This window comes from Acomys russatus, chromosome 30 (assembly GCF_903995435.1).
Source record: "Acomys russatus chromosome 30, mAcoRus1.1, whole genome shotgun sequence".
In the NCBI taxonomy this organism is placed as follows: domain Eukaryota; kingdom Metazoa; phylum Chordata; class Mammalia; order Rodentia; family Muridae; genus Acomys; species Acomys russatus.
This window is the reverse complement of record NC_067166.1, coordinates 10,676,738-10,701,637: the sequence shown is the minus strand read 5'-3', so window position 1 is coordinate 10,701,637 and position 24,900 is coordinate 10,676,738. Positions and strand designations below refer to the sequence as shown.

Sequence of the window (24,900 nt, the reverse complement as noted above, 5' to 3'; positions counted from 1 at the left end):
CCATGGCCAGCGTTATTTTCGAGTAACCAGCATTATCTAAGAGCATTTGGGCACATTCAACTTGCTGGTAATGACAAACCGTTTGTCAGGGTACATATGCTGATCTTTATTTGACTAGACTATGACTGGTTTACATGTGCCCACCTGGTGTCTGAAGTGCAGTTTGCTGTGACTGTTACTTGGGATTACCTTGGGGACCGATGAGGCTGAGTGCCATTTTATATGTGCTCATTACCCTTAATTCCACATCTAGGCTTGTTTGCTTCATATTTCTGTAGAACTTTCCCTTCTAATAGATTCTTAGTGGTTAAAATAAAATATTTTGTAAATTATTCTTTCATCAGACAGATGGATTACAGAGATTGCTTGTACTCCCCTTTTCTGTGCTGGGAAATGGCCTCCTGTGTGCTGGGGAAGCAGCCTCTACTAAGCTACACTGCCAGCCGTCAGTTTAGTCTCTTATTGCCACGCACTACCCTGTTCTGCTATGTCCCGCCCTACTTTGCCATGCCCTGCCCTGCTCTGCCATGCCTGCCTGGTCTACCATGCTCTGCCATGTCCCCGCCCTGCTCTGCTGTGCCCCGCCCTGCTCTGCCATGCCCCACCTGGTCTACAATGCCCGCCCTGCTCTGCCATGCTCCGCCCTGCTCTGCCATGTCCCGCCCTGCTCTGCCATGCCCCACCCTGCGCTGCCATGCCTCGCCCTGCTCCGCTATTCCCCGCCCTACTTTGCTATGCCCTGCCCTGCTCTGCCATGCTCGTCTGGTCTACCATGCCCTGCCATGCCCCCCTCTGCTTTGCCATGCCCCGCCCTGCTCTGCCATGCCCCACCCTGTGCTGCCATGCCCCGCCCTGCTCCGCTATTCCCCGCCCTACTTTGCTATGCCCTGCCCTGCCCTGCTATGCCCATCTGGTCTACCATGCCCTGCCATGTCCCCCCTCGCTCTGCCATGCCCCGCCCTGCTCTGCCATGCCCCGCCCTGCTCTGCCATGCTCCGTCCTGCTCTGCCATGCCCTGCCCTGCTCTGCCATGCCCCACTCTGCTCTGCCTTGTCAGGTCCTGCTCCTTTTTTCTCTTACTCATTTGGTTACTTTTTATGGCCAAACACAGGATTTTGCACATGTTATAAATAAGTGTTTTTTATCACAAAACTCTTTAATACAGTTTCTCATGTTGTGGTGACCCTCAACATAAATTATTTTTGTTGCTTCTTCACAACTGTAATTTTGCTACTGTTGTAAATTGTAATGTAAATATCCTATATGCTCGATATCTGATATGTGACACCCCTCAGCACAAGGGACCATTACCCACAGGTTGAGAAACTCCGCTGTCAAGAGTGGCTGCCTGACTCCAGTCCCTAGGACCCGAGAGGTGGAAGAAATGAACTCTGTCCTGTACATGCTATGGGCTGCAGTCTGGCCCCTGGGAAATAAATAGTTTAAAATCTTCATTACTAGGAATCTAAGAGCTATTTTTAATTTTATCTTAAATTTCATATTTTTGTTATAATATTTGTGTGTGTGCATGTGTATGTATGTGTCGTGTGCGTGCTCGTGTGATATATGTCAGGTGTCTTTCCATTGAACTGAGTCATGGCTGTAGCTAGGCTGACCAGTAAGGTCTGGGGACCTTCCTTTCTCTGACTTCCAGCTCCAGGATTACAGACACACAGTCACTGCTGACTTTTTGCCCAAGGTAAACCAGAATTCATGACTGTAGCCCAGTTTGGCCTTGAATTCTCAGCTCTCCTGCTTTAGTTCCCTCAGGGCTGGGATTGTATATATACCACTATGCCCAGAGCTCTCTCTCTCCCTGTCTCTCTGTCTCTCTGTCTCTCTGTCTCTCTGTCTCTCTGTCTCTCTCGAACTTAGAAAGATCCGGGTGTGGTGGTGCACACCTTTAAACTCAACAATCATGAGGCAGAGGCAGGTGGATTGCTGTGAGTTCGAGGCCAGCCTGGTCTACAAAGCAAGTCCAGGACAGCCAAGGCTACACAGAGAAACCCTGTCTCAAAAAACAGAACAACAACAACAACAAAAAAAAAACAAAAAACAAAACAAACAAACAAAACAAAACAAAAAAGAACTTAGAAAGAGCTCAGCTAGCAGGTTTCTGCCCTCCAACAATGGACCAGTAAGATGACTTCCTTCTCTTTTCTCACCAAGGCACCTTTGTTGCACGTGGCCTGCTCATCTCGTCATGTGAGGTCTCACTGTCTTGGGCATACTGCACAGGCTTCATGCAGTACGATGGGGCTAGGGTAGACTCCACACTTACGTGGCAGGTGGCTTAGCAGAGATTGTGTCCCAAGCATGAGCATTCCCAATGCAAGTATTTTCAGTAGGCAAGGAGAGAAAGCCGGAGGACGGGCAGCCAAGGTCTGTGCCCAGGACTGGCTGTGCCTCAGTCACTTCTGTATTCTGCTTGTCAGAGCAATTGCGTAGCCCACTCACACCGGGGGTGGGGTAGAGAAATTTGTTGATGGGAAACTGTCGGTTCCGTGTTGGGTAGGACGAGCATAAGGGATGAGAAGAGCATGTGGAATAGGCTGGGAAGAGCATGTGGCGTGGGAAATATAATCTGTCCCAGTTTACCTCTGGCTACAACAACTTCCTTTCATTTGCAGCTACACTCACCCTCTCCAACAAGACAACTGAATTTCATTCCATTATCTCATCCCATCTACTGATGGCCGACTGGTCCATAGCACCTTTGAAAGGCAATTGGCCATGTGTCTGCCATTCTGCTGCTTCCTAGAGTTCTATGTGGCTCATGGCTCTCCTCTGGATTCTCTGCTTAGCATTCTGGGTCATTCTTTTTATAAGAAACAGCCCATGCCTGCAGCTGAACATCTTTCTTAGATACGTCCGATACCCTCAAGGTTGAAAGGCTTGACTGCTCATTTCACTTTGAAAAGTTGAAGTGGATTTGATTTTCAGTTTTCATTTGAACTGTGCAGGTGGTAGTTCTACTGTGATTATTGACTTAAGAATCTTGTTCTTTCTTAGGAATCTTATTGTGGCTGGCTCCGTTAGACAAAGTCATGTTCTCATACCTATTTGAGTCAGCTTCTGCTGTGTCTTGGGCTACTCAGAAGTCCTCTGCAGCATAGTACCCTTGCAGTTCTTAGAAACGTGTGATAGAGCAGTAAACAGATCCCCATGCTCAGTCATAGAACTCTTAAGAGCCCTGGGACTACCTGAGTGACAATTTGCTTTGATAAATACTGAGTTTATGTTATTGATGTTATTGAGCTTTTTTTTTTTTTTTTTTTTTTTAACTGCTGGGGCCCTGAGCAACTTCAAGGATGGGCTCAGTCTTTAAAAAGACCCAGTGATTGGATGATGAGACAGTTGGAACTTTTAGCCCCACCCACTAGAGTTTCTGGAAAGATTGTTGAGTAACAGGGTTTGAGTTTCCAGGTTGCCGAACTTGCATAATCAGGAGGCACGGAAGGGTGGTGGCCAAAGGGCCTTACATCCTGGTCTTTCTCATACCATTTCAACCATCTCTTCATCCGGCTTTTTGGTCTGACTCATATGTCCTTTAGCATAAACTGGTAAATGCATGTGCAGTGTTCACCTGAGTTATATGAGCTGTTCGAATAAATGACGGAGCCTGTGGGTATGGTGGGAGTTTCGTGGAGACCCTAACTTCTAGCCAGTTAATCTGGGAGCTTTCACTTGACATCTGGACTGAGGGAAGTCTTGTGAGACTGAGCCCTTAAGCCTATGGGGTATGGTGCTGTCTCCACATAGTAGTGTCAGAAATGAAATGAATTGAACTGTACACCCATGCCCACTGGAGACTCCTTGGTGGTGGTGGTGGGGCCCACATACCTGACCGTGGGACTGTTCTGTGTTAAGTGGGAAAAGCGAGTAGGTAGGTAAAGCAGACTAAGGATTTCCCTTATAAACTCTTGTTCTGAGTCATGCTGTCTGTGAAGCGTTGCCTTACATCCTGCTGAAGGCATGGACTTCCATCTTGCTGAAGGCATGGACTTACATCCTGCTGAAGGCATGGACTTCCATCCTGCTGAAGGCATGGACTTCCATCCTGCTGTAGGCATGGACTTAGATCCCGCTGTAGGCATGGACTTCCATCCTGCTGAGGGCATGGACTTACATCCTGCTGTAGGCATGGCAAGGTCCTTACGATCATGCACTCATGGCCCTGCCAAAATCATACTTTACTAAAAACATAGGTGGTTTTACCTTGTGAACCTTTACTGAGGGACTGGGGGATGAGAAATTGCTTTGTTTTTGAATCGCCCATTCATGCCTTTGTATGTTTTTCTGTATCTACTAAAACTCAACATTAGCAACAATAGTAATTACAAATAAACATATATGCGGCATCGAGCTAACACTCCTTCCTTGCTCTACCCGTAACCTTGCTGCCACAGCTCAGAGAAAGCAGCTTGCTCTTTTACTGGTTACTGTGGAACATTCCTTGGCCAGATTCAGTCTTTCTGTTTTCCATGTTCCTCCAGGTGACAGTTTTTCTGAGATTCATTTGACTGTGTAGCACAGGCCTTTTCTCTAATGTCCAGCCTCAACTTCATTCTTGCTCTTTCAGCTTCCAAGAATATCGTGGGATCCTACAGGCCTCCACTGACTGGCATGTCCGGATGCAGATGCCTCCATCTCTGTTCAGTTATCTGTTGTGTAGTGAAACCAGGCCAAATTTAGTGACTTTAAGCAACCCTTAAATTTAGACAAATTGTGTGGTTGGGAATTTGAAAGGGCCTAGGACGCCATCACTTGGCGTCTGAGGATGGAGAGCCTCCCGCCGTCGGTGCCTTTGCATTCACAGGTCTGGAATCTGGTCCTTCCTCATTCAATTTCTTACTCTTTGGTATCTCATCTTTAGGGCCTCTCTCTGCCACTTGGGCATCTACCAACATTGGGATCTCAAGATAGTCACGCATTTTACATGATGGCTGGTTACTACAGAAGATTTTGCCAAAAAGAAGTGATAGTTTCTAAAGTAAGGAACAGAGTTCTAGCAAGGACAAGCTAATGTTGGTGCCATTTTCTACTTATTACAGCAGTGAGAAGGGCTCATTCAGACTCAAGGAGGTGGACAATATACTGTGCCTCTTGGTACTGTAGTGGCAGGTCAGGGAGGGAGCACCTTTGCAGGTGTAAGTCTGTTGTTGGATGCAATGTCACTTTTCCTACGTGGACCACATTGGCCCTGTCTTATGTACTGAACAGACCATGCTTTTCCACCAAGTACACTGCCTATTCTGTCATTAACTCTGTTTTCAAACTTGAGTGTATAATTGGACTCACTTTGTTTAGCTCCATCCTCCCCCATGCCGATGTCTTGGAGAAATATTTGGCTGTGCTACAAAAGGCACCTCAGGGATGCTGCCAGCAGTGGGTGCAGACCAGGGGTCGTTATAGTGAACAGGACAGCCCCACAGTGACAGACGGTCTGCCGGACATCAGCCATGCTGCGAGGGGCGGCTACTGCTCATGCTGGCAGCATTGCAACGCTGTGTTTTCTTTATTCACCCTGATACCTGGTAGAAAAGTCTCACCCTTGTTTTTCTGCTTTAACAATGACTTGATTATTTTTGGCTCTTTTCATCATTTTCACGTACATTTTAGAGGCATCTTATTGTTCTCAGGAAAAGATTTTTTTATTATGTCACTGGAATTTCATCCTGTTGGCCTAAGTTGAATTTTACGTATCTCTTCTTTAAGAATTTCAGACATGGACTCTGTTTTCTGCTTTTCAGTCACCTCCACCTGGTGAGGCTGCCTTGCCCCAGCCTCAGTGGAAGAAGATACACTCAGTCCTGGTGTAACTTGATATGCTGGTGTGGGTTGGTGGAGGGTAGGGACCCCTTTTCTGAGGAGAAGGGGAGGGGAGAATAGGAGGGAAGAGAAGAGGGTGGGACTGGGAGGAGAGGAAGGAGGGGCTACAATTGGGATGTAAAGTGAATAAATAAACTTACTTAAAAAAAAAAAAAAGAATTTCATAAGGCCATACATTTTTTATCTTAATTCCTCCTACTCCACCCTCCACCTTCTCTCATGAACCACTCCACCTGCTCCCACCAAAACTTTTATCTTCTTCCTTAAAATAAATAAATACATTTGTACATACATACATACATACATACATACATACATACATACATACATAACCCACTGAGTCCATTTGGTGCTTCGAGTATGCACATGATTACAGGTCCAGCTTATGGGCAACCTGTGAGAGGAGAGACCACAACCCTGAAGAAAACGGGCTCTCCTGCCCTCAACTGCCAATAGCTTTCATGTTGGCTTGATCTTGTGCTGCTGTGAACTCATGAATCTGATGCTCCTGTGGTGTCACACTGGTCCTTTTTGACTTTTTGTTCTTAGAATCTTTGCTATTCTCTTTTGTCATGGTTTCTTTTTTTTATTAATTTATTCATATTACAGTTCAATTGTTAGCCCATCCCTTGTTTCCTCCCATTCCTCACTCCCTCTTGCTTCCTCCTTACTCCCCTCCCCTATGTCTGTGACTGAGGGGGACCTCCTCCCCCCTATATATGCTTTAGGGTATCGAGTCTCTTCTTGGTAACTTGCTATCCTTCCTCTGAGTGCCACCATGCCTCCCTATCCAGGGGACATGGTCAGAGATGGGGCACCAGAGTTTGTGTGAAAGTTAGATCTATTAACAAAGATTGTTATGGTTTCTTTTCTTTTCTTTCTTTCTTTCTTTTCTTTTCTTTTCATTTTTTTTTTTTTTTTTTTTTTTTGAGCCTTGGGGTGGGGAGGTGAGCACTCTGTAGCCACACTTACTTTCTGTACAAGTTGTAAGTCTCTGCGTGAGCTACTGTCTGTTGTCTACTTACTTTTTTTTTTTTTTTTTTCTCCAGTTTTTTTTTTAATTAATTTATTCTTGTTACATCTCAATGTTTATCCCATCCCTTGTATCCTCCCATTCCTCCCCCCACCCCAATTTTCCCATTATTCCCCTCCCCTATGACTGTTCCTGAGGGGGATTACGTCCCCCTGTATATTCTCATAGGGTATCAAGTCTCTTCTTGGCTACTTGCTGTCCTTCCTCTGAGTGCCACCAGGTCTCCCCCTCCAGGGGACATGGTCAAATGTGAGGCACCAGAGTATGTGAGAAAGTCGTATCACACTCTCCACTCAACTGTGTAGAATATTCTGACCATTGGCTAGATCTGGGAAGGGGTTTAAAGTTTACCTCCTATATTGTCCTTGGCTGGTGCCTTAGTTTGAGCGGGACCCCTGGGCCCAAATCTGCCTATCATATTGTTCTACTTGTAGATTTCTAGGACCCTCTGGATCCTTTTATTTTGCTGTTCTCCCATGCGTCTCTCATTTAGAGTCCCAATAGGATGCCTTCCCCTCTGTCCCAGTTTCCTGGTAAGTGAAGGCTTTCGTGGGACATGCCCCTTGGGCTAGTATGCAGATATAAGTGAGTATATACCATTTGATTCTTTCTGCTTCTGGGTTAACTCACTCATTATGATCATTTCTAGCTCAATCCATTTATCCACAAATTTTGGGAATTCCTTGTTTTTAATAGCTGAGTAGTATTCCATAGTGTATATGTACCACAGTTTCTTTATCCACTCTTCTACTGAGGGACACTTAGGCTGTTTCCATGTTCTGGCTATTATGAATAAGGCTGCTATGAACATGGTTGAGCAAATTTTCTTGTTGTGTGCTGGAGCATCTTCTGGGTATATTCCAAGGAGTGGAATAGCTGGGTCTTGAGGAAGCCCTATTCCCATTTTTCTGAGATAGCACCAGATAGATTTCCAAAGTGGCTGTACTAGTTTGCATTCCCACCAGCAATGAAGGAGTGTTCCTCTCTCCCCACATCCTCGCCAGCATGTGGTGTCGCTTGAATTTTTGATCTTAGCCATTCTGATGGGTGTAAGATGGAATCTCAGAGTTGTTTTGATTTGCATTTCCCTGATGACTAAGGAGGTTGAGCATTTCTTTAAGTGTTTCTCAGCCATTTGATACTCCTCTGTTGAGAATTCTCTGTTTAGTTCCAAGCCCCATTTCTCCATTGGGTTATTCGGTTTGGTGGTGTTTAATTTCTTGAGTTCTTTATATATTTTGGATATTAGACCTTTGTCAGATGTAGGGTTGGTGAAGATTTTTTCCCAGTCTGTAGGCTGTCGCTTTGTTCCCTTGACAGTGTCTCCTGCCTTACAGAAGCTTCTCAGCCTCATGAGGTCCCATTTATTAATGGTTGACATTAAGGCCTGGGCCGTTGGTGTTCTGTTCAGGAAGTTGTCTCCTGTGCCAATATGTTCCAGGCTCTTTCCCACTTTTTCTTCTAAGTGAGTTAGTGTCTCTGGTTTTATGTTGAGGTCTTTAATCCACTTGGATTTGAGTTTTGTGCAAGGTGACAAATATGGGTCCAGTTTCATTTTTTTACACATAGACCTCCAGTTAGACCAGCACCATTTGTTGAAGATGCTATCCTTTTTCCATTGAATGGATTTGGCTTCTTTGTCAAAAATCAAGTGACCATATGTGTGTGGATTCATATCTGGGTCTTCGATTCGATTCCACTCATCAACCAGCCTGTTGCTGTGCCAGTACCATGCTGTTTTAAGTACTATTGCTTTATAGTACAGTTTGAGATCAGGTATGGAGATTCCTCCGGAGCATCTTTTATTGTACAAGATTGTTTTAGCTATTCTGGGTTTTTTGTTTTTCCATATGAAGTTCAGAATTGAACTTTCAATGTCTTTAAAAAATTGTGTAGTTATTTTGATAGGGATTGCATTGAATCTGTAGATTGCTTTTGGTAGGATGGCCATTTTTACTATGTTAATTCTCCCGATCCATGAGCAAGGAAGATCACGCCATCTTCTCAGGTCATCTTCAATCTCTTTCTTCAGAGTTTTGAAATTTTTTTCATACAAGTCCTTCACTTGCTTAGTTAGGGTAACTCCTAGATATTTTATATTGCTTGTGGCTAATGTGAAGGGTGTGGTTTTCCTAATTTCTTCCTCTGTAAGCTTGTCATTTGTGTATAGGAAGGCTACAGACTTTTTTGAGTTAATTTTGTATCCAGCCAATTTGCTGAAGGTGTTTATCAGCTTTAGGAGTTCTCTGGTGGAGTTTTGAGGGTCACTTATGTACACTATCATATCATCTGCAAAGAGGGATAATTTGACTTCCTCCTTTCCCATTTGGATACCCTTGATCTCCTTTTGTTGTCTTATTGCTCTGGCTAGAACTTCGAGTACTATATTGAAGAGATATGGAGAGAGTGGGCAGCCTTGCCTTGTTCCCGATTTGAGAGGAATTTCCTTGAGTATCTCACCATTTACTTTGATTTTGGCTATTGGCTTGCTGTATATAGCCTTTATTATGTTGAGGAAAGTGCCTTGTATCCCCGATCTCTCTAAAACTTTAAACATGAATGGGTGTTGAATTTTATCAAATGCTTTCTCTGCATCCAAGGAGATGATCATGTGGTTTTTTATTTTCAGTTTGTTTATATGATGGATTACATTGATGGATTTCCGTATATTAAACCATCCCTGCATGCCTGGAATGAAGCCTACTTGGTCATGATGAATGATATCTTTGATGTGCTCCTGTATTCGTATTGCAAGTATTTTATTTAGTATTTTTGCATCTATGTTCATAAGAGAAATTGGTCTGAAATTCTCTTTCTTTGTTGAGTCTTTGTGAGGTTTAGGTATCAATGAGACTATGGCCTCATAGAATGAAGTTGGTAATTTTCCATCCATTTCTATCTTTTGGAGTAGCTTGAAGAGTATCGGTATTAGCTCGCCCTTAAAGGTCTGGTAGAATTCTGCACTGAAACCATCTGGCCCTGGGCTTTTTTTGGTTGGAAGACCATCGATGATTGCTTCTATTTCTGTAGGGGAAATGGGACTATTTAACTTGTTTATCTGTTCTTCACTCAACTTTGGCAAGTGAACTTGATCAAGAAAATCGTCCATTTCCCTTAGATTTTCAAATTTTGTGGCGTATATGCCTTCAAAGTAGGATCTTATGATTCTTTGAATTTCTTCAGTGTCTGTTGTTATGTCTCCCTTTTCATTTCTGATTTTGTTCATTTCAATACTGTCTCTCTGCCTTTTAGTTAGTTTGGCTAATGGTCTGTCTATCTTGTTGATTTTCTCAAAGAACCAGCTTTTGGTTTTGTTGATTCTTTGGACTGTTTTCTTAGTTTCTAATTTGTTAATTTCAGCCCTGAGTTTGATAATTTCCAGGCGTCTACTCCTCTTGGGTGTTTCTGCTTCTTTTTTTTCTAGGGCTTCCAGTTGTGTTGTTAAGATGCTTATGTGCGATGTTTCCAATTTCTTTTTAAAGGCACTTAGTGCTATGAATTTTCCTCTTAGCACTGCTTTCAATGTATCCCACAAATTTGGGTATGTTGTTTCATCATTTTCATTGAATTTCAGAAACTCCTTGATTTCTTTCTTTATTTCTTCCCTGACCCAGGTGTCATTTAGCAGAGAGTTGTTTAGTTTCCACAAACGTGTAGGCTTTTTGTTATTTCTGTTGTTGTTGAATTGCAGCCTAAGAGCATGGTGATCTGATAGGATACAAGGTATTATTTCAATCCTCTTGTATCTGTTGAGGCTTGCTTTGTGACCTACGATGTGATCAATTTTGGAGAAGGTTCCATGGGGTGCAGAGAAGAAGGTGTATTCTTTCTTGTTTGGGTGAAAGGTTCTATAGATATCTGTTAGATCCATTTGACCCATGGCATTGGTTAATGATGTTATTTCTCGGCTTAGTTTCTGTTTCAATGACTTATCCTTCAGTGAGAGTGGGGTGTTGAAGTCTCCCACTATTATTGTGTGGGGATCGATGTGTGGTTTAAGCTTTTTTAGGAGATCTTTTACATATGTGGGTGCCCTTGTATTGGGAGCATAGATGTTCAGAATTGTGATGTCATCTTGGTTGACTTTACCTTTGATGAGTATGAAGTGTCCTTCCTCATCCCTTTTGATTAATTTTGGTTGAAAGTCTATTTTGTTCGATACTAAAATGGCTACACCTGCTTGCTTCTTGTGACCATTTGCTTGGAATATTTTTTTCCAACCTTTTACCCTGAGGTAATGCCTTTCATTATGGGTGAGATGTGTTTCTTGGATGCAGAAGAATGTTGGGTCTTGTTTATGTACCCATTCGGTTAGTCTGTGTCTTTTTATTGGAGAATTGAGGCCATTGATGTTGAGAGATATTAATGACCAGTGACTGTTAAGAGTCTTAATTTTGATGTTGTTTCCAGTCGAGCGTTTGTGTAGTTGTGTTTTTGCCATGGGATAGTTATCTATTTCCTGGGTAGTTTTGGTTGTAGCTTGACCCTTTGGGATGGAGTTTTCCTTCTAGTACCTTCTGTAAAGCTGGGTTTGTGGATAGGTACTGTTTGAATTTGTTTTTGTCATGGAATATTTTGTTTTCTCCATCAATGGTTATTGATAATTTTGCTGGGTAAAGTAGTCTGGCCTGGCATCTGTGTTCTCTTAGGGTTTGCAGGATCTCTGTCCAGGCCCTTCTGGCTTTTATGGTCTCTGCTGAGAAGTCAGGTGTAATTCTGATAGGTTTACCATTAAATGTTATTTGGCCCTTTTCCCTTGCAGCTTTTAATATTTTTTCTTTGTTCTGCATGTTTTGTGTTTTGATTATTATGTGGCGGGCAGTTTTTCTTTTCTGGTCAATTCTATTTGGTGTTCTGTAGGCCTCTTGTATGTTTATAGGCATCTCTTTCTTTAGATTGGGGAAATTTTCTTCTATGATTTTGTTGAGAATAGTTTCTGGGCCCTGGAGTCTGATGTCTTCTCTTTCTTCAATGCCTATTATCCGCAAATTTCTTCTTTTCATGGTGTCCTTAATTTCTTGGATGTTTTGTGTCAGGAGTTTTCCAGAATTGGCATTTTCTTTAATGGTTGATTCAATATCTGTGATTGTATCTTCTAGCCCTGAGATTCGTTCTTCCATCTCTTGGATTCTGTTAGAAAAGCTCACCTCTGTGTTGCTCGCCTTCTTCTCTGAGGTCTCACGTTCTCGTTTTTCTTCTGTCTGTGTGTTTATCATTGAATCCATTTTCATTTTCAGATCTTGAACTGATTTTTTGATTTCTTTCATCTGATTTTTTGTATATTCCTGAGTTTCTTCCATTGCCTCTTTATAGGTCTTCAGAGCTTGAACCGTTTTAGTTATTTCTTTCATCTGGTTGTTTGCATTTTCCTGCAATTTTTCCAGTTCCACTCTATGTGCTTCTTTTATGTCTCTCACCTGTTTGTCTGCGTCTTCCTGCATTTGATTACGAATTTTATTTGTTTCCTCCATTATCATCCTCATTACTAAGGATTTGAGGTCATTTTCTTGTATTTCCGTTGTATTTGAGTTCTCTGGGTGGTTTTCTTTGGGATAGCTGGAAACTGGAGACGCCATGTTGTTTTGGGGTTTTTTGCGTATGCTTTTTCGTTGTCCTTTAGACATCTTGCCGTCTTTGTTTTTGTTGGGTAGCTTCCAGAGTTGAATGGAGGGTGTCTGACGATAGATTCACTTGTTTTCTTACGATTTCCCTAGGCTGCGAGCTCAAAGCTTCACTGGTGTGGATGTTAGGAGGTTAGCCCTGTTGTTCTGGTCTCTCACAGCCAGTGATCCTCAGTCCCCCTCTGCTGTGGATCCTGCAATTGTTCTGGGTCTCTGAATGAGCGTTGGGTCAGGCCAAGGTATCCACAGCCTTCTGTGTTCCCTGCCAAGTCCAGCCAGGAGCACTGGGACCGAACCACGGGCAGAACTCAGCTAGATTCTCAGGGCCTGAACCGTCTGCCAAGCTCAGCTAGGGATTTTGGGCCCAAAATGCACACAGGGCCCAGCCAGAATTTTTGGGCTGGGACTACGCACCAAGCTCCACTAGGGCCTTTTGGCCCAAAGTGCGTGCTGTGGTCAGTTATTGACTCAGGGCCCGAACTGACCACCAATCTCAGCCAGGAATTCTGGATTCAAACTGTACACTGTGTCCAACCAGAGTCTTAGAGCTGGTGGAACCGAGAGTTCTGTCCAGCCTGTGCCACAGCAGGAGAACTGCGGCTGCTCTGAGTTAGCGCCAGTGGTGGAACAAGTGCTCTGCCTGCACTGTGTCCCCGCAGGGGAGCTGCCGCTGAGCTGAGGTGGTGCCTAGGATGGAACCGAGCACGTCACCAAGCCTGCGCCACAGCAGGAGAACTGCGGCTGCTCTGAGTTAGCGCCAGTGGTGGGACAAGTGCTCCGCCCGGACTGTGTCCCCGCAGGGGAGCTGCCGCTGAGCTGAGCTGGTGCCTAGGATGGAACCGAGCACGTCACCAAGCCTGCGCCACAGCAGGAGAACTGTGGCTGCTCTGAGTTAGCGCCTGTGGTGAAACCAAGTGCTCCGCCCAGACTGTGTCACCGCAGGGGAGCTGCCGCTGAGCTGAGGTGGTGCCTAGGATGGAACCGAGCACGTCACCAAGCCTGCGCCACAGCAGGAGAACTGCGGCTGCTCTGAGTTAGCGCCTGTGGTGAAACCAAGTGCTCCGCCCAGACTGTGTCACCGCAGGGGAGCTGCCGCTGAGCTGAGGTAGTGCCTAGTGTGGAGCAGCGTGCTCAACTAAGCCTGCGCCACAGCAGGGGAGCTATGGCCACGCTGAGTTAGTGCCTCAGGCAGAATTGTTTGCTGGGCCGGGCCAATACCCAGGACTCTGGGGCCGAACTGTCCGCCGAGTCCAATCTGGGTCCAAAGGCTCCACGTGACCCAAATCCTGCCCCGAGTCCCCTCTCCCGCAGCAATTCCCACCAGCCACCACACCAATCGCCTCCACCGGAAGGCTATGAGCTGCAAACCTCAGCCGCCGCTGCTGGTGCCGCTGGTGCTGCTGCCTCTGCCGCTGCCGCTCCGATCAGAGAAAAACCACGCTCCTCCCGTGTGCAGGGGCACGCAGGTCCTCCGCACCCTGGTCCCTCCGAACCGTGGAGCACTCCCGCTGCCGTGATGTTCGGACCTCGGTGTTCCTGGCTCAGAAATCTGTGCAATTCCCTGAATTGTTCACTGGAGCCTCCAAACGCGGTCCACACTGCTCGCCGCCATCTTGGATCCCCCCTTACTTTTTTTTTGAGACAGGCTTTTATGGCACCCAGGCTAGCCTTAGAGATTCCCAAGGGCTGTGATTATAGGCATGTGCTAATATAGCTAGTGAAGAGTTTATAACTCTCTTTTAGAGATGTTTTAAGCTCTGAGACAGTTAGTTGTGCAGCTTTTAAAAAAGTTGCTTTCCTATTTGGGAAATATTCCTATTTCATCCAAGTGATATTTGAAGCAGATCATCTAATGGGGGGGTCTAGCCCCAGATGACAAAAAAGTCAAATGTTGGGATTAAACTGGCAATTTCTGGTGTCTTCAGAAGTCACCTCCAGCAGTCACCACTAGAGGGAACCCTTGTGCGTGCTTTCCTCAGGCAGAGGTGCCAGGCTTGGGTAGAAATGAGGTCTCTAGCTACACATGTCACTGCTGGGGGAGGGTCTTCAGGTAGCGGGAGGAGGGGCCGCCAGGCAGACCCTCACCGTTCTTCACCAAAGAAGGAGTTCTGCTTCAGCCCGGTGTGGTGGCGCGCCCTGTAATCCCAGCACTCCAGGAGGGAGAGGCAGAGGCAGGTGGATTGCTGTGAGTTCTAGGTCAGTCTCGTGTACAAAGTGAGTTCAGGACAGCCAAGGCAACACAGGGAAACAAACAAACAAACAAAAAAACCCAAACAAACATAAAAAGAAGTTCTGCTTTGCCTTTTGGAAGATAGTTTATTCTGAGCGTGGAGATACAAGGACATAGTTTTTTTTTAAATTTTTTTATTAATTTATTCTTGTTAAATCTCAATGGTTATCCCATCCCTTGTATCCTCCCATTCTTCCCTCCCTTCCATTTTCCCCTTACTCCCCTCCCCTATGACTGTGCCTGAGGGGGACTTCCTCCCACTGTATATGCTCATAGGGTATCAAGTTTCTTCTTGGTATCCTGCAATCTTTCCTCTGAGTGCCACCAGGCCTCCCCCTCCAGGGGACATGGTCAAATGTGAGGCACCAGAGTTTGTGTGAAAGTCATACCCCACTCTCCACTCAACTGTTTGTGTGAAAGTCATACCCCACTCTCCACTCAACTGTGGAGAATGTTCTGACCATTGGCTAGATCTGGATAGAGGTTTAAAGTTTACTGCCAGTATTGTCCTTGGCTGGTGCCTTAGTTTGAGCGGGATCCCTGGGCCCAGATCTGCCTATCCTAATGTTCTACTTGTAGGTTTCTAGGACCCTCTGGATCCTTCTACTTTGCTATTCTCCCATGCTTCTCTCATCTAGAGTCCCAATAGGATGTCCTCCCCTCTGTCCCAGTTTCCTGGTAAGTGAAGGCTTTCACGGGACATGTCCCTTGGGCTAGTATGCAGATATAAGTGAGTATATACCATTTGAGTCTTTCTGTTTCTGAGTTAACTCACTCATTATGATCATTTCTAGCTCAATCCATTTGAAGGACATAGCTTTTAAAGCAGAGGGAAAATGCATAGATCACCCGACAGATCAATATGTCACTATTTAGAGAAGCTTTTACCTGCCGAAGGATGTACAGGTATTCATGAGAGCCAAAACAGGAACTCAAGGCCCCAGTTTTCAAACCATAGTTGAGGGTGAGTGAGTGCTGGTTGGGAGTTATTTAATCCTATTTATCGGTGAAGTGGTCGCTCTATATAACTGGTGTTATATGCACGGGCTAGTCTGTGAGAGTGCACATGCCTAAATACCAACCTCGGTTAGAAATAGGACCTTTGTGAAATCAGATTAGACCTAGGTATGGAGGGCCTGTCACACCTGCCACTCTAGCACATGGAAGGCAGCAACAGGAGGGTCTTGAGTTCAATGCCAACCCGGGCTACATAGCAAGGTCCTGCCTGAGAGAAGAAGAGACGGGAAAAGGAGGACAGGAAAGGAAGAAAGAGGAGAGAGGAGGGGAGAAGAGGAGCTAGAGAGCCGAGAAGAGCCACATTAACTGCTATGAGATAGCCTTAACTACAGAGATAGCCTTAACTACAGAGATAGCCTTAACTACAGAGATAGCCTTAACTACAGAGATAGCCTTAATTATAGAGTTAGCCTTAACTACAGAGTTTTCTTAGACCGGCTTAAAATCTTCATTTATCTTATATTTGGGCTTCTGTCACCTACTTTAATAATCTGATTGCCACATAAATAAACTGACAATTTCAGTTTATTTGACTTGATTTGATGATTTCCAGACTTTACTGTTTTTCTGTGGATTCACCCTGATTTCTGAAATCTAGTGCGGTTATTAGATGTTCTTTTCAGAGTGCATGGAGTTCTGCTTTTTTCCACTGCTCAGTTCTTTTCAAGGCTCTTGTGACTGTTCCTGAAGTGGTTTCCTGTAGTGCTCTTGCTGTTGCCTGTCTCCTGATTCACCTTGGTACAGACTTTCTGTGAAAGCTATCAGCGCATTTAAAGCTCTTTGGTTCTGTGTTCCCCTCAGAACGAGATGCTCACAGCCCTGAAGCTCACAACTGGTCCAAGTGCAGAGAGTAAGTAAGTGGCGAATGTTTGGCCACAGAGGAGGCATGTGTATCACACCCTTTGCCCCAAAGCACAGGGAACATTGAAAAAGACAGGGATAGAAAGATGGTTAGAGACAGAGGTTGGGGAGGACCAGGGCCAAGCAGTGTCTTGGAGTCGTGACTGGACCCCCACTCTGACAGCAGCTGCACAAGATCAAGCTGCCCACACCCCAGCACGGAGAGGTAGGGCTTGTCACTCCTACCCTTGCTGCCAGCACGGAGAGGTAGGGCTTGTGCGCTCCTACCCTTGCTGTGGAGCTGCTGACAGTCCATGCCTTCTAGGGGAGGAAGATTCACTTTTCTTACTTGGCCTCCTGGTAGCAAGCCTGCTCCAGAGGATAGCCTCATACTCACCAGTATATTATGGAAGTACGAATTAGACCTCATGGGCTACTTAAAAAAAAAAAAAAAAAAAAAAAAAAGATAGGTTGGGAAGGGGTAGGAGGTGGATGGTCTGGGAGAAGGGTGCATAAAATACATTTGTGTATGTGTACGAAATGCTTAGTTAAGAAACACCGTTTTAAAAAAGAATAAAATATTCAATAACCTGCTTTATTCTTCTCTTGGATATCACAAGGAAGAACTTTTAAGAAATTGTGTGTGTGTGTGTGTCTATGTGTGTGTGTGTGAGAATGTGTGTCTATGTGTGGATGTGGGTGTAAGACAGTCTCTTGGAGGCCAGAGAGGACCTCAAACTCCGTGGAACTGCAGTGACAGGCAGTTGTGAGCTTCCTGGCTTTGATGCAGGGAACCCAACTTGAGTCTTAATGCTGTTAATGACTGTGCCATTTCTCTGACTCTCATAGGAAGATCCTAAGCCTTTAGTTGGGTCTACATTTTAAAACAAGAGCCAACCACTTACTAATTTCTTGCATGCTTTTGCAATGCCTCTCCCTGCCCCTCCCCTTTTGTTTCAGTGCTGGGCTCGACCCCCTTCACACATGTGAGTCAAGAGCTCAGCCCTGAGCCATTCATATATATCCTAGTGCCTAGAGCCAAATATATCCTAGTGATATATTTCACTGTATTCTTTCTAATAAATTAATAGGGAGACATCTTATGAGAACCCCCCCACGCACACACATATTTTGTATTAGTTCCTTATTGGTAGGGTGAAATCCATTTTCAGGAGAATTTTCATGTTCAAGGTGGAATGGCTCTGATAAGCCAGAGATCCAGGGAGAGGGGCCGTGTGGGGAAAGGCAGAAGAATGAGTCTAGACAGTTTCCTGGCTTCCCTTAAGATGCATTTTCTGGTTGGCGTTTGAATCTCTGTGTGACATGTTCTATATCCAAGGGAAGGAGAACTAGTCTTTCTGAGAAGTATTTATAAAAGTGAACATTGGGGGCTGAGGGCGCAGCTCAGTGGTGGAATGCTTCCTGGTGTGTGAGGGCTAGCCCTGCAAAGGAAAAGTAAGAAGCGGATGTCAGGTCAGTGTACTGTCCCCTCGGCAAGGTCAGTGGTTTGTGTTTGGAACACCAATTACAAACTGTAGCCATAGAGCCACAAGGCACTACCGAGTTCAAGCTGGGTGAGCAGAGGCCCCCGTTCCATCTTTAGGACTTTAGAGCATCTTTAGAACTAGGTGAGGCGATGCGCACCTGTTATTGCCATCTTGGAAGCAAAAGAAGAAGGGTTGCTTCCTGGGTTCAAGCCTGGGTACCACAGTGAGACCTCATCTGGGTACCACAGTGAGACCTCATCTGGGTACCACAGTGGGACCTCATCTTAAAGACAAAGGAAAAGAAATCAAGTAGGAAGCCAGTTTTTCAAGCAAGTTTTATTATTTAAAATGTTATGTATATTTTATGACTTTTCTCTATAAATATTAATTGGTGTGTGTAATGAATGAATATCTTAAAAGTCGCTATTGTTGAGCACCACTCTGCATGACTCATGTGCAATCATTTAATGAAGAATGGGCAGTGGGCTCATCACGTATCTGAGTGCTGTAAAGCCTCTGCCTCCTACTGTCTGCAATAACAGAGCGTTTCTTCTTGGATTTAGATTTCCTCCTTCCTCACCCCTGAAGCCATATCCAAAGAAGCCCCTGTATCAGAGAGATGTTATTAAGTTTCCAGAATGGAACGATCCCCCAGCAGGCACTTCACAAGAGAACATCCCAGTGAGGCCAATTGTGATGGTGAGTGTTGTGAGTAAGAGCTACCAGTGGGGACCAGGAAGTCATTGTGTAGTGCTGTCCCCATTGGTGAGTTACTCATGTCCCAGTGAATAGCTCCATAGCCATGCCCACACAGTTGGCCCTGGATAAACCCAGTGAATCATACAGCAAAAACAAAATAAAGAGCTGAAAGCGAGATGAGGACTTGGTGGTGGAAGGTTCTGGAAGGGATTTGAAGGACATACTGGGGTGGAGGGGTGGTGGTCAATGTGACCAGAATGTACTACATGCATATATGAAAGTGTCACTAAATAAATAAATAAATAAATAAATAAATAAATAAACAAATAAACAAATAAAACAGTAGCCACGACTTTTTAAGAGATGATGGGCTCAGTCCAGGAGGACTCATCTAATGAGCTGTAAGCTTGGTCCTGTGCTTTCTAGTAGGTTCTTTGTGAACCATGTTTGGGAAGTCCTGTCAAATGACAGCACATGTCAATAGTCAAGAGGTCGTTTAACAGGAAGAGTGGCACTCTGTCTTCACTTTCACCACTGACATTCTGATGGAACATGTGGTAGCTGGTTTCATATGTTCAGTCAGAGCAGGTCTCTGCTAAGCTCCCTTCTGACCCCTTTCCTGTGCTGGAGTTTACTTCTCCGCCTTGTCTTCTCCAGAACTTTGTCTCAATTATGCTGTCAGGTGAGAGTGAGAAAGCAGGCTGTCCTGTGGAGGGGCCCAACACCCAGCACAGCACACGAACAAATGTGGCCTCGTCTGGTCTCTAACAGTAGGGCATTATGAAGCGCACAGCCTCAGATATCCATGCTTCTTTGTTACAATATTGCCAGTACAAGACTGCCAAGATTGAGATGCTGCTGAGAAATGGGACAGAGACGGAAACCCTGATAAGGCAATTTGGAAGAAATTGACTAGCACTGTTGATTTAGGTTAATCAGGTGCTATAAGAGTTTGTTTGCAAAGATGTGAGGTTGTTCTTAGCCAGTCCAATGAAAAGGAAGAACAGCCTTCCCCCTCCCCGCAAAAAATTTATGTGATGCCTCAGCTTGGAGAGGATAATTAAGAAGCTTAGACTTATCAGAGACGATCCAGGCAAAAGATGACACCAGCGACAGAAGTGGGGACTCCACGGGGTCTTGCAGATTTGTCAAGGATGGTGATGACGTCGGTGTGAACTTGATGATGATGGTTTCTGTGAAATGGGAGCACCTCACGGGTGGGTGGAGGCAGGACCCTGGAACTTAGAGGAGAGACTGCATTTGGGTGTTCCTCATTTACCTGTTCAAAAAGATTCATTAATAGTGTCCCCGTGTGACAGGTGTCCCAAGCTCAGCGGAGTTGGTGGCATGTGACACACTCTTCACTCTCACAGTCTACAAAGAAAAAAATAGTAAAATAGGAAATAAAGTGTTAGCAAAATGGGAGCCATGGGAGTTTTCTCTATTTGAGGACTGCTCATAATTAAGGACTATTTAATAACCAAGTCTTAGTTCCTAGTCAGAAAAAAATTAGTATATAAACTCTAAGAAATTGGATAGTCTTTTCTTCAGTATGTTTATTTAAACACCTAATACACCCCTGTAAGTCAGGCTGTTTCAGAAGGCCAGTGTTGTACAGCTAAATAAGCAGGCTTTGCTGCCTCTGTATGACTTCCCCTTTCTCTTCTGTGCCGTTATAATGTTGCTCCTGTGCCTGGGAAGACCAAGTGTTCATTAGCACGTGTCAATTCTGTTCAGAGCCTTGCACCAGTGGCAGCACCTTCCATGCTCGGGAGCCCTGGAGTGTACCAGTGCCCCAGAGCCGCCCAGCCCTCCACACTCTTACGTCATTAGCTTCCTCTCCAGCCATCTGCGTGCATCCGTACCTCTCTTTCGATACATTCTGATCTGTTTCCTGGTATTTCCCTCGGACATGATAAGCAAGGATGTAAGCTTACTGCTTGTCATGAGATCCACCATAGCGTGTCCCTGCTTCCTGGCGCGTACTCAAACCAAGAACGGCAGACCAGGATCCTCTCCCTTAGGGAGATCTTGACACAGCTTTTAGAGTGAGGTTGATTATCAGTTAATAAATGATCCCTCTTTCTTAAAGAGCTTGAGAGGCAGGGGAGGTGGTGCGTGCCTGGAGGCTTAGGCAAGGTCTTCAGCTAAAGCCAGCCTAGGCTACCTAATGAGTTCCAGGCTAGCCTGGGCTTATAGCCTGAGACTCAGTCTCAAAAGAACAAAACAGCTGCACGTGGTGGTGCACACCTGTAATCCCAGCACTCAGAAGGCAGAGGCAGGTGGATCTCTGTGAGTGTGAGGCCAGCCTAGTCTATAAAGCGAGTCCAGGGCAGCCAAGGCTACACTGAGAAACCCTGTGTTGGGAGGTGGAGGTGGGATGGGGGGGCAGGAGAACAAACCAGAAACAAGAAAATGTTTGTTATATCTTTTTTCTTTTTTGGGGTGGTGATGACTGCTGTGGGTGGGGAGGCAGAGCTGAGGGTTCAACCCAGTGATTGGTCCATGCCACTGAACACATTCCAGCCGCTCTTTTTTTTTTTTTAATTAATTTATTCTTGTTACATCTCAATGGTTATCCCATCCCTCCCATTTTCCCATTCTTCCCCTCCCCTATGACTGTTCCTGAGGGGGATTACCTCCCCCTGTATATGCTCATAGGGTATCAAGTCTCTTCTTGGCAACCTGCTGTCCTTCCTCTGAGTGCCACTAGGTCTCCCCCTCCAGGGGACATGGTCAAATGTGAGGCACCAGAGTACGTGAGAAAGTCATATCCCATTCTTCACTCAACTGTGGAGAATGTTCTGACCATTGATCCCAGCCACTCTTTGTCCTGCCTTTTCACTTGTCCAATCAGTATGTGAAATAAAATGAATAACAAAACAGTAAGCAATTATTTGCCACCCTTTCTGAAGCACAAAGTGATCACGCACAGAATCAGAATGGGTTCTGTAGCCCAGGCTGGCCACTAACTTATAAATTTCCGCCTCCTCTGCTGGGATTAAAGGCATGCACCACCAACTGACACCACCCCTGACCCCCAACCCCCAACCAGGAGAATGAGAGGGGAGAATGGGGAACAGGAGGGGGAGTGCTTCAATAAGGATGTAAAGTGAATAAATAAATACATTACAGGAGGGGGAAAAAAGAGTCGGTTCTGGAGTCAGATTGCTGCCTCTGGGTCCTGGCGTTTGTGGGTCCCAGCATTTGAACTCTGTTGTCTGTGGTGCTTTTGTGTAAGGGCTCTGAGCAGTGACGCTGGCATGCTGGTGCCCTGTGAGGTAGAGGGACCGCACCATGAGCTGAGTTTACGCATATGAGCAGGATTCCCTGCGCAGGCTCTCAGTTCTCAGTAGCAGTCAAGTATGGCTTCTGTTGATCAGTTTGTTTCAGAGAAAGAAATTACGTGGGATGTCTACGGAGAATTACTCCAGATAACACTTTTATTGTGTACCCTCTTGTTGCATGTGTGTTTTGACACAACGGGGTCACCCTGGGCTGTTTTGTGTCTCATATTCTTCCCGTAGAACAGTGTGTTATGCCCATGGTTCACACTATTAAACATCTGACGTCATTTTAGTACATCTAATTTGATCATGCCTATTATAAAAGTGATAATATTGATTTGCTTAGTCCTTCATTGCTAGGTATATTTTTCCAGCTTTTCAACATATGCCATTCTAAACAGTACCTTTACAGATATATAGGCTCATATATGCACCCTGGAGTACTTTTTAGGGCACCTTTGGAAATGGGCTTGCAGGGTAAATGTCTGTCTACCTTCAAGCCCAAACACCTGATTTAGATATTAACATTTTTACACATCCACCTGGTCTTTGAGTTTCACTTATAAATTGGTAAATCTTTCAAAGCAAAGGCAGGGGATAGGGAGATGGCTGAGCAGTTAAGAGCGCTTTCTGCTCCTGCAGAGGAATGAAGTTTGGTTCCCAGCAGTCATGTTAACTGGCTAGCAACCATTGAAAATCCAGTGAGGCTGGCTTCCATGTGCACCTGAACTCACCCACTCACTCACTCACACACACACTCACTCACACACTCACTCACACACTCACTCACTCACTCACTCACACACTCACTCACTCACACACTCACATACTCACACACTCACTCACTCACACACTCACTCACTCACACACTCACTCACTCACTCACACACTCACTCAATCACACACTTACACACTCACTCACTCACACACTCACACACTCACTCACTCACTCACTCACTCACACACTCACTCACTCACTCACTCACTCACACACTCACACACTCACACACTCACTCACTCACTCACACACTCACACACTCACTCACACACTCACTCACTCTCTCACTCACTCACATAGTCTCCCTCCCTCCTTCTCTCCTTCCCTCCCTTTTTGTTTGTCTCTGTCTCTGTCTCTCTCTCTCCTATGCATGCGCACGCGCGCGCGCGCGCGCGCACACACACACACACACACACACACCTTTTAAAAAGCAAAAGCAAATATCAAACAAAAAAATAACAACTTTCCTGTTTTTCCCTCTTCAAATTAATAAGATTTTTCTGTAGTGTTATATTCACAGAAATGTCTTCTAGAAACCCGTTGTAAATGTTTCGTAACATATTTTGCCTCTTACAGGTCAGAAGTCTTCTCTGTGATGGCAAAGAAGTGTTTGACTTGTGTCTGATAGCCTAACTGTGGGGCATGAGCTACTGGGAGCAGGGTTGCATGGCACTGTGCGACCTGGGCAGCTGTCTAAGCCATACCTTGTCTCTTCCCTGGGAGGGCGGCACCTCCTTAGTGGCGGCCTACGGTTGGGTTGCTTTCTGATACTGTATTTAATATTTGCTTATAAAAGAGAGTTCTAGAAGGTATATTATTCTCATTTTAAATGATTACTCAGTTGGGACAATGTGAATTAAGACAAGTATTTCTGCACTTAATTTTGAATTTATAAAAATTTATTTCACTAGCCAGTTGGGACTCTCACAGGAAATGGCTGTGGTTTAGTGACGCACTCACTGCCTTAGCTCTTTTGCCGTTTATTATAATATGACCTAATCTTAAAAGAGTCACTTATTACTTCTCTGAGGTCCATGCAAAGAAAGGCAGCTTATAACTCTAACCGCTTGTTTCAGCCAAATCACAAGTAGGCAAGTCTTTTCTCATAAACCATAGCATTTTATATTGAAATATGTCTTCTCTCTCCTACTATCCCACCTCCTTTCCTCCCTCCTCTCCCCTCCCCCCCCTCTCCCCCACCCCTGGGCCAAAACAGAGTTCTGAGGTGTGGTTCAAGCGCCACAGCATCGCCATTGGAGAGGTGCCGGCTTGCCGCCTAGTCCAGCGCAGGCAGCTGACCGAGGCCAGCGTGGAAGAGATCTGGAAATCTACGACGTTGTCACAGTATGCACATTAGACACTTGAGAATTCCAGGGGTCTCCATCTTATCTCTTTCCTACTCTCTGCATATTTAGTTTTCTGAAATTATCTTTAAAACAAATCTCAGCTTTGCATAATCTGTACTTATGCTGTTTCGCAAATATAATTTAACTAAATTTTGAGACATTTCTGTTGTTAGATATGTAGTCGCTAAAATAGGAGCTTAAATTCCTTTTTAGTTGTTAACATTTCCCCCTTGAGACATGCTTTTGCTGTGTATCCCAGGTTGACCTTGAATTCTCTAGCGTGTTGCTCCACCTTTTGCGAGCTGGGATGGTTATGTGTGTGCACTATCGATGTCTTCAGTTTCATAAACACATAATGGAAAATTTGGCTTTACGTAATTTTACTTAAAAAAATTTTTTTTTGAATTTAAGTTGTTGTGTGATTAAGTAAAGAAGTATGCAATTGTAAAAGGATGTTTCAATGTTATTTTAAACATATTCCATTTCTATTTAGTTTTGTTTTGTCTTTTGGTTTTTTCAAGACAGGATCTCTCTGTGTAGCCTTGGCTGTCCTGGACTCACTTTGTAGACCAGGCTGGCCTCGAACTCACAGAGATCCGCCTGCCTCTGCCTCCTGAGTGCTGGGATGAATGGCGTGCGTCACCACAGCCCGGCTACATATTCCGTTTCTAATCCATTGTCTAGAAAGTATGGGTGCAGTACATGAAGACAGTACATCTTAAAGACTGGT

The 24,900-nt window shown here is 44.9% G+C and overlaps 1 protein-coding gene across 2 annotated transcripts in view; it reads left to right on the top strand.

The window, feature by feature from the left end:
* Positions 1-24,900, top strand: part of Depdc1b (DEP domain containing 1B) — a 67,601-nt gene that overhangs the window by 18,508 nt on the left and 24,193 nt on the right. For both annotated transcript variants that reach the window (XM_051172528.1, XM_051172529.1), the window contains exons 2-3: positions 18,624-18,759; positions 24,041-24,168. In XM_051172528.1, coding sequence (XP_051028485.1) covers positions 18,624-18,759; positions 24,041-24,168 — 264 coding nt within the window. The remainder of the gene's footprint in view (positions 1-18,623; positions 18,760-24,040; positions 24,169-24,900) is intronic.